The sequence below is a fragment of the Elaeis guineensis genome, chromosome 12 (assembly GCF_000442705.2).
Source record: "Elaeis guineensis isolate ETL-2024a chromosome 12, EG11, whole genome shotgun sequence".
NCBI classification, from domain to species: domain Eukaryota; kingdom Viridiplantae; phylum Streptophyta; class Magnoliopsida; order Arecales; family Arecaceae; genus Elaeis; species Elaeis guineensis.
This window is the reverse complement of record NC_026004.2, coordinates 16,864,183-16,874,659: the sequence shown is the minus strand read 5'-3', so window position 1 is coordinate 16,874,659 and position 10,477 is coordinate 16,864,183. Positions and strand designations below refer to the sequence as shown.

The 10,477-nt window shown below is 36.7% G+C and overlaps 1 protein-coding gene across 1 annotated transcript; it reads right to left on the bottom strand.

Moving 5' to 3' along the window:
- Positions 1–210: 210 nt before the first annotated feature.
- LOC105054951 (caffeic acid 3-O-methyltransferase) lies at positions 211–5,410 on the bottom strand. The gene is made up of 4 exons (XM_010936612.3): positions 4,892–5,410; positions 3,186–3,496; positions 3,016–3,080; positions 211–687 (listed from the first exon to the last, which is right to left on the bottom strand). The coding sequence occupies exons 1-4, from the start codon at positions 5,320–5,322 to the stop codon at positions 391–393; spliced, it is 1,104 nt and encodes a 367-aa protein (XP_010934914.1). The 5' UTR covers positions 5,323–5,410; the 3' UTR covers positions 211–390.
- Between the last annotated feature and the right edge of the window lie 5,067 nt (positions 5,411–10,477).

Genomic DNA, 10,477 nt, shown 5'->3' with positions numbered 1-10,477 from the left:
GCTGATATTAAGCATTTTGCTTCTTTAGTCCTTTCAACATAATTAATTAAAAGACTGGGGCAGGATGCTTGATAGCTGCATCTACATATATTCTAGACAGGTACTTGTTAGATAAAGCAGTACTGGTGTCATGGAGCCAATCCTGTAATATATGTTTGTACTCAGGCCACTCACAAAAGCAACAAAACCAATATGAACCAAAAGTGCAAATGCTGAGAAAAATATTAGATCAATAGATTAATTAAACAAAAAGTAGGAAAACAGCAGTACAACTCTTTACCAATATTTATTATGATCACAATACTAAGGATTTGACTGATCAACTTTCAACCAAAACCAACAACCAAATATTGATCACAGAAGCAAAGATCAAGCAGAGTATATTCCAATCTACTTAGTGAATTCGAGAACCCAAGCAGTGGAGAAACAATACTGAGCTTTAAACCCTGTGAAGCCTGCTCCCTTGGCCAAGTCCTGGTACTCTTTCTCGGTCCTCTCTTTCCCACCAGGGTTGTGAGCCAACATGATCATGTCCACATGGAAGACACCCTGTGCTGAAGGAATCGGTTCTGGAGCTACTGGAAGGATGCACTCGCAAAGGATCACCTTCCCGTTGTTTGGCAGAGCTTTGTGGCAGTTCTCCAAGATCTTCGCACAGTGCTCGTCGCTCCAGTCATGCATGATCCACTGCAAATCACATTATTCAACCTTAGCCGCGAAATCTATGATACTCCTAGTTCTTGGTTTGAAGGTTAAGCTAAATTAGAAAAAAAAAAAAAAAAGAAAAAAAAAAAAGAAAAAAAAGAGATTTTGGAGGTAGTGATCAAGTCAAAAGTGAAACCATTGGGCCAAGATGTTTACCCATTTTTGGGCCTCCACCTACCCAATCGCATCCATCTGAAGTGGAGTTTAGTGGTTGAGACAAGATATCGTAGGGTGCAGAATGATGGAAGCATCTCAATCCAATACCTAAAGTTGATGTCGACCGATTTGACCCACAATTTATTTTGTTGCGTTTTAATCATGCTAGTTTAATGTCTATATAATGGCAGGTGTGACTAGTTCCAATACAAATGGCAGTTTAAAAAAAAACTATAGGAGATCAACTAATCTTCCTTCTGAAGTAGTTATTTGGCAAGAATAACATCTCTAGCTGCTCCTCTCTCTCTCTCAAAGAAAAAAGAAAAAAAAATCTGTCTATTAGGTATTCCAAGGTTGGATATTCTGGCACTTCCATACAGCATAGATTTCTTCCTTCTTCTTTTTTTTTTTTTTTTTTCTTTTTTACTTTTTTTTTTTTTTTTGGATAAGAGACCTAGATTATGTGTTCAAGTCTTTAGGACAAGACTCCAACAACAGCTTTATAGGTTGGTATCAGGGTTAAAGTGGACCGGAATTGGATTGTCAGCATCAACTAATTTATTATTTAAAATGGGGATTGCCGTGATAGTCACGCCTCTTGTATAGTTATCACAGATCCTCAATTCGAATATTGGATTTTGTATTTGTAAGTATTTGGACATTATCATTACAGAACAAGTGGATCTTCTTTCCTTATCTTATAAATTTATTATAGATAAATTCCATTCTCCATGCCCAGGGGAATATAAATTGTGCCTTTACTACTCCTATGGTAAGATAAAAGAATTAACTTCATCATAAATCAAAAATAATTTTCACTTCAAATGAATTGGAGCACAAGTAAAACTTTAAGATTTATGAACAAAATAAACTATTTTCATCACATTTATTGGCAAGAATAAGATAATTTGAATTTTATTCGAAGATTATTTATCTAGGATTGTGTAGCTCAATATATAGGTTGTTTTCGCCTATGCATACATTTCATACTCTTCTAGACTAAATATGCAGCCCATGCTACATTGACCAACGGTTTTCTTCATTAATACCTGATTTGTTCCATTATCGTTGCATGGGTGGTTCATCATTTTCTCCTGCTGATATTTTATTCTAAGTGTAGATCAGACCCTGTGTTGCTGGCTGTGAGATGTGAACACATTGCTCCACTCGCTCGGCCAAAATAAAGAAGGGAAAGCAAGCATGATTGGACGTCTTTTGTTGACAAGTTCCAAACGCGTGAATGCGACTTCTATGGGAAGTAGAGGATAGAGCCGAGGAGAGTTACCAGAATTTGGAAAAGAAAAATAAAAAAGAAAAAACTTAAGCCTAGTTTTTACCAAACCTCACTTTAAATTCTACAGGGTGACACCGAAATTATGAGGGGATGGCTTGGAGGTTTTGGACGGCCAACGCGAGCAATAATTAAAAAAGTGACAATTTTTTGAGAGATTTTTGTAACATCAAAGACTAGTATGTCTGATCCTATATGGACTAAAGAGACTGCAATAAAAATGTGCCGATGCACTTGCTTTGCTTTGAACGTTAATGTTAGATATTCAATCTTAAAAAAAAAAAAAAAGGTTTTGATTGGATAAATGAAATCTTTTTGTTTCATTTGTGAGTCGAGTGCTATATCACAAAGAGGATTTTATCAAGTCTGGTTTAGTCTAACCTAAATTTAACCATTGAATTAGTGGTTTCAGGTTACTTATAGGCCGGAATCACTAGATTGCTTCTGCAATTTTCTAGCTGTTTTAGGTTGGACAGGCCTATATAGTCCTCTTTGGACAACTAGACTTGAACATGAAGAAGGGCCAAAATGGATCTAGTGGTCCAAATACTTAATTTGCTTTGCTTATTTTTCAAGAAATGCTCAAAGAGCCACAACTGATATGCTGTATAACGTGGCATGCCATGTGCCTTTGTGATCATCATTTCTGTAACTCATTGAGAAATTTCTAACTTATTTGCAAGTCATACTAGACCTAACTTGACCTGCTTGTAGTTTAGCTCTTGCTTTATTTATACTCTACATTTGATTGTCTAGGCCTCTTTTGTTCCATTCACCTAACCAAAACTACTCTAATCCAAACATACACTAATTTAAATATATATTGATTCGACTTCTATAACGAAGTAATCGGCAAAACTCACCTTCATGAGAATAGCATCCCCACTAGGAACACTAGCAAACATATCTCCACCAATATGCTCCACACCTGCACCAAAATTGCATCAGATCAGACCGAATTATTAATCTAAGGGAATTTCTCATGGCAAAGCAATCAGAAAGCACACAAACAAGTCTGGCAAGGATAACAAACCTGGGAATGGTGGTGCTTCAGAGATGACATGAGGAAGATCAAAGTTGATGCCCTTGATGTGAGGATACTTGGAGGTGATCATGTGGAGGGTGGCACCAATGCCACCACCGACATCGACGAGCACATTAACATCTTCGAAGCCCTTGTAGAACTCCAAAAGCTTCTTGGTGATGATGATAGAGTGGTTCTTCATGCCCTCATTGAACACCTTATTGAACCTGGGGTCGGTGCCATGATACTCAAATGCTGTCATGCCATAAGCCTTGTTGAAGGGAATTCCTCCATCCAATACCGCATCCTTCAGGTAGTACCTATTTTCGTGGTTGAAGACAATTTAAAAAAATCGATCATATTTTTTTTCTTTTATTTATTCATTATATAAGATTACTTATAAGTGTCAACTATTAATATTGCTGTTATGAAATTAATTTCGATGTGAATCCAAAACAGACTTTCCATTAATTAGAAGGCCGAACCGGAAGCCGAGTTAGGGATGACAAAATTAATCCGACTCGATGGGTATACATCCTATCCGAACCCAGTCAAATCCGAAAAATAGGGTTTGACTGGGTTTGGGTTCGGATTTGGGTAAAACCCGAAAACTATAGTACGGATATGGGTAGGATATGGGTAGTGCTATTTTCTACCCGAATCCGACCCGAACTTATGAGTATGGATAATACCCGAACCCATATCCGAATATGTATATATATACATACATATATATATATATATACATATCCGAATATATATATACATATACATACATATATATATATATATATATATATATATATATACATATACATACATATATATATATATATATATATATATACATATACATACATACATATATATATATATATATATATATATATATATATATATATATATATATATATATATATATATATATACATATACATATGTGTGTGGTGTGTATATATATACACACATATACACACACATATATATGATCTCTCTCTCTATATATATATATATATATATAATTATATATATGTATGTATGTATATGTATGCATGCATATATGTGTGTGTTAGAAGTGTGTATGTGCGTATGTATGTATAATTGGTAATTCTATTTTTGATTGATAATATGCATAAAATTATTTTATTTTTTTTTTTTAGTATAGAATGGATGGGTATGGATTGGGTATGGGGTGGGTATGGATTGGATATGGAGAAATGGATTACCCACGGGTATCTCCGAACCCGTTGGGTACGAAGATGGGTATTTCTTTTCTTATCCGATTGGGTATCGGGTAGAATTTGGATATAGGATATTAAGTTCGGATTTGAAGATGAATAATATATTATCCGATCCAAATCCTACCTATTGTCATCCTTAAATCGAGTGTTCGTTGATGTAGAAGATTAGGAGAGGCAGAAGCCGAAGAAACACTTCTTTGCATATTATATTGCCATTGTGCTAACGAATCACGCAACAAAATAGATGTGGACGGATCCTGGTCCTCATCTTGAACGCCGCACCTCATAGAAACGCGTTTCCCAACCCAGGGAACCTAAGGAAGGATACAAATCCATCCAAAGGCTGGAGCCGACCAGAGGCAGAGGGCGTCCCACCAATGCTGAATCTAAGCATCTTGCCCCTATGGGAATCGCATTCCTGCGTGCGAAACGCGTTCTCTACTTTTAAAGGAATGGTGGTGTCTTAGCTCTTACCAGCTCTCCATGAGGACCTTATCCTGGTTCATGAGGGTGAGCGCGGCCATGGACACCCCATCCTCGTTCTTGGTCAGCCACTTGCACACCGGCGCCGGGCCATATCGCCGCAATGGCTTCCCATCGGCGTCGACCTCCACGGAGCAAGTGAGGATGTTGTAGGAGGCGAGGAGGCGGAGCATGCGGTCCAGCATTGTGGCGGCCATCGGATTCTCGGTGGGTAACTGGGCCGCCACCTGGGCCGGGCTGAGCTTCCCCACCGAGCCGGCTTTTGCGATGATCTCGAGGACGCCGAGCTCGATGGCGGCTTTAAGGGTCATGGGCAGAATGGAGGAGCTCGCCAGCTGCAGTGCGTACATGCACGACGCCTCGTCGCCGGCCTGGTTCTCCACCGACGGCGCCGGCATTCCCTGCTTCTCGATAGACCCCATGCTCTTCTTGTCGGTGGTGGTTGTGGTGGTGGTGGTGTGTGTCTTCGAGAGGAGTTGGGGGCGTCGGTGAGGTGGAGAGAAGCCTACGGGAGGGGGCTTTATATGGTTCTTCGGTCCAACAACCCCGCCACCCACCGTCCTGGACTTGTATTTTTTATGTTTATTTTCTTTATTTTGGCACTTGATTTTTTTTTTTTTACCTTTTTTTATTTCGTACATGTTACGCAACTTAAAGGGCAAGGCTTGGAAGCTTTCATGATTGGGTGGCACACGCGTTTCCCGAGGATTAGAATAGAGTTTAGTTGGTGATATCAGTGTTTTTGTTTGACTTGGATCTTTCGTTCTTCTATTGGTTCTTTCTTTTTTTTTATTTTGACATGCTCTCTTTTTTTTTTGTGCTGTGGGTTCATTCCGTTGTTGGCACAGCATTGGGGAATGAGAATCGCGTTTCCCAAATTAGGTTCCCGCTGTTTTGGCGGAGATGTTTCCTCCCTTGTGGGGATACCATTAGCGGGGGGCCAGAGGGTGAGGCAGGGGCTCCCACGAAGGGCAGGTGGATAAATAGTCAGCCAATGGGAATGTTCCACCTGTCAAAGAAGACTGCCAGGGTCATTCTCTAGCTACCAGGCAATTATGGTGCACCGAATCATGGGACCCAGCGTCGGGTGTCCTGTCCCAACATAATAATTCCACTACCTTGGCACGATTGTATTGCATGATGCTGTGTGGGGTCCCGCACTGTCATGCTGATGAGAAAAAGCATGAGCAACGTAGGTTGGCCTTCCATGGGTACCTCCCTCTGGATGATCATGGCAAGGTGTGACTTGGTCGAGCTAAATGGACCAGCAGTTCTATGGTTACAATTCCGTTCTACTTGTTTGGAGTTACTTTGTGACGGATGGACTGGCTCTCATTATGTTATTAATTTTGACATAAGCATTGGAATTTTAGTTTGGAGAGCACCATCTCTTATCATTTAATTAGGATAAGGGTAAGTGTTTAATCTCGAAAGGGATTGATATAACCCTCATTTCAGCCCCCATTAGTCAAGGTCTTCGGACCGTGAATTCTAATTAACCTCGTGGAATTTGGGCTTCCAGCTGGATGAATGGAGGATGGGTATAGGATAGAAGGTGGGTTTAGAAATATTCCATAGTTTTTAATATTAAAAAAAAAGTGAAAAGATAAATTTGATATGTTGATGACTATGCTTTATATAGGCTTGTGATCTTATCAATTAGTATCGAGAAGAGTTTTTTTTTTTTTTGGATAAAGGGATGGGAAGACCTTGTCTAAATTTTATTAAAGATAAAGAGAAAAGTACAAGATTAAAAGAGGTAAGATAGGCAAGAAAAAGCAAAAAAAAATTAAAAAAAAATCAAATCCGCACTTCATCGTTCAATAAAATGTCCAAATTCAAATTTCTCATTATATTAAAATTTAAATTCCAGACTGCAAATTAATCAGCTCATTGCTGGAAGACTCGTCATCGAAAAGCATATCAAAATTATGCTACCAAAAAATGCTAAGAAAAAGTATGCCCAGACCACAGCTATTGGTAAAGCAATTCATCAATAGTGATCATACACAGAGGAAGGGAAGCAATCATGCTAGACGAAGAGAGAGACAAGTGAGATAAAAAGAGGAGAGAGAGTTTGCCAGATGTGGGGGCCATCACATAAAAGGAGAGAGAGAAGAATAGAAAGTGAGATTTAGTTAATAATGTCCATGTTGAAAGATATTCAATGTCAATATCCATCACCAGAAATTGGCATCAGCTTCCTCATTAAAGCATCTTCACCAAATATGGTGATGCTGTAACTAACCACAGCATGTAATCATGAGAAAAAGGAGGTAAAGAGGTGCTGGTGGCTTAAGGAGTGGCTGGGAGGGTATGGTGACCTTAGTCAAAGAGGAGAGAAAAGAGGAGAGAGAAGGGAGGGGGAGGAGAGAGGAGCCATGTAGGAATTAAGAATTTAAGAAGGCTAGGGAGGAGAAAAGAGAGAGAAGGGCAAAGAGAGGAGAGAGAGAGAGAGAGAGAGAGAGGTGATCTGATAGGAAAAAACGAAGTGTTTTTTCAACTCATTCAATTTGAATTTTTGAAAAAAATTCAAAAAAAATAAAAAAATTATTGAAAATAAGATTTAAATCTTTTTTTCTTTTATTGATGAATAATAAATCAAGATATATAGCTTTTATTTATGTTAGTAAGGTCCACTCTTATATAATTTGTATCAGATATCTCTTCTAGTTTTGACAAGATTCAGTATGTCCAAAATAGACGTGATCAGTAAAAATAAATATGATAAAATTAAAATCTTATAGGGGATAGATCTTGATTTCTATCTCATTCGCTCTATCTAATTTTTTTCTAATTAGAATATATATCTGATCAAATTCTTTCTCAAAAAATTTTTGATTTGATAGGCCGATTTTATAGCCCAAACAATGAAATTGGAGCCTAATTACTCAATGCACCGCTCTCTTTAGGATGGTATTATATTATAAAGCTTGAATATATATAAAAAAAAATTATTTCAATCAGACATCATACAGTAAAGTTATAGTATCCAAAAGTTTGACTTAAAATTCAGTTTTCTAATATGATCAATCTCATTTCTAAATGCTATTCAGCTTTTACCATAATATCCAAAATGATCCATATGGAGTCTAATGATTTTTTTGAATCAAAAAGAGAGAAAAAAAAGAGTCACGTAGCAATATATAATAGAACTTGGAGAAAAAAGCAAAATGAGGTGATAAGGGAGGAACCACTTATGAAGGGAGATATACAGAGACCTTGCAAGGAGGAAGGAGGCCCAAGAGGGGGATGGGGTGTAAGAGGAGAGAAACAGGAGGAAGGGAAAATATAGATGGGGTATAGGCTTTTCTGTATCCTTTTTTTTTGTTGTTTTAGGAGAGGTGGGGTATGGGAATCAATGAGGTCTTAAAAGAAATCAGCAACTCAAAACTTTTATTCTTAAACATTACTAACTTTTTTTGCCGACTAGTTTTGGCACATTTCCCTTTATGAAGATGGTTAACAGATACCATTTCAAAAGAAAGGCAAGGATGAATCCAATACCCAGTGTGCAAATATAGTTTCTAAAAATTTATGCTTAAAGAATTCTGATCAAACATTTTAGCAAATAAACAAGTCTATAACATAAAACTATAAAGAAATCTATGTATAGATCTTGTATAATAAAAATGTATATGCATTTAAGATATACAGATAGATCTATAAAACAAAAAAATGATTTCTATATAGATATCAATATTTAGAAAAATAAGAGGGACTCAATCAAACATAAAAAATCAAAAATCAAAATATCAAGAAATCAAAAAATAAAGAAATCAATATCTTATTAAATCAAGAAATCTCTACAGCCAAGATAAGGGTAAAGAAAAGAAACAAGATACGAATCTAAATCTTTTGTGGAAGGCACTTCCTCGTGGATATTTTTTCTTGGCTGGCTCTTTTTCGAAGAGCATTTTCCCCAAACCTCTTATGAGTAAAATGCAGAGATTTGACCAATACTCAACCACTGGATTGAGGGATATAATTGTCCAAAATTTTGTTCTAAAATCATCATGTTGAGGTGATCTTGGATACCGACTCTCAAAAATAGATTTTTCATTCCGAGTTGAGTGATGATTTGAGAAGTGAAGATAATCTGAGATCATTGTTACGTACAGTCATTGAGATGCAATCAAAATCATTATTTTCACCAAATCATCTTTTATCCTAAATGGATCACTCCATACCAAACATCCTCTCAAAGAATGAAAAATATTATATATGTGGACCATTTCTTAATAAGGTGCAAGATTAATGAGTGTCATCGAAACGTATTTGTGGAGCATGCGTTGGCCAAGATAGCAGATAATTACCTTTTCGCAAGAGTGGGTCTGCAAACCCACCATTAGTGGCACAGGTGAGACTGCAACTATCTTCATGCTTAATATTTAAGAATGATTTTGTGGGCACCCATTGATTAGACTGCAGATCAGCAATAAACTCGTGCATTATATCATCCTTGATTTCCGTATACCTTGCTAAGATGGATTTTTTCACAGTCCGATAGACCAAACTTTCGCTTCTCGTACGATTCATCTTCTGCAACACTAAACATTTTAATACTTTATGCATAAAAGATGTCTTCATCTTCATAGAAATGCTTTTGCTCTAATTAGTCCCATTAGAAAATATCTATCTAATTCATTTGACCTTATAGTTACACATCATTATCAAATTACGCTACAAGTATAGATAATTTTATAACCTAAAATATCATAGTTGCCTGCATACACTATTTACGCAAACATATGTTTAAAAATCCTATAAGAACTAGAAGCATGTTTGGCAGAGTCCAGACATTTGGTTGAAAAAAATTTTATTTCAATTTTAATTATATTAAAAAATAAAAATATTTTTAATATTTAAATTTTATTATAATTTTAATTTTAATTTCGATCATAAATTAAATATAATGAAAGATATAATTTTTTTAATTTTTATTTTTATCTATTTCGATTCTGATTTCTATTTTGACCGTGAATCACATGTGTCATAGGTGTCTCCTCTGTTTTATCACTTATATATGATCGAAACTATTTTACAGTCTCTCTCTCTCTTTGTCGCTCTCTCTCACTCACTCATAACATCTCATCCTCGTGAAATGCCCGTGGGGATCCAATAAGCCTTACTTAAAAGCTGGGATAAGTAGGATCTCCAGCTTGACGGTTGAAAGTTATTGTGAATTTACTATATTCCTCCTTGAGTGCCCAACATAAGACGTGTAACAGTCATTTTGAAGGCCTGGAACGGTGGAAGTCTAATTAAAATTGAGTTGGACACATGATGAAACCTTTCTTTCTCGTAATTGCCAATGGCTTTACCAGTTGACACTCCCAAAATAAGTTTTTATTGAAATAAGATTACCAAACATATTACCAAGATGATGGTTGACCATGCAGCAAATCAAGAGATGGTCCTAGTCGTATATATGTTTTGGTGTTTACCTTTTCCCTTCGGTCTTTAGCATCAAATATTGGTTAAGTTTTAACTCAATAACATCGACCGGGGGATGGGGACATTAATCAATTAATCACAAGAATTCTGACAAGATTGGAGATGGGAATCTTTGAAACG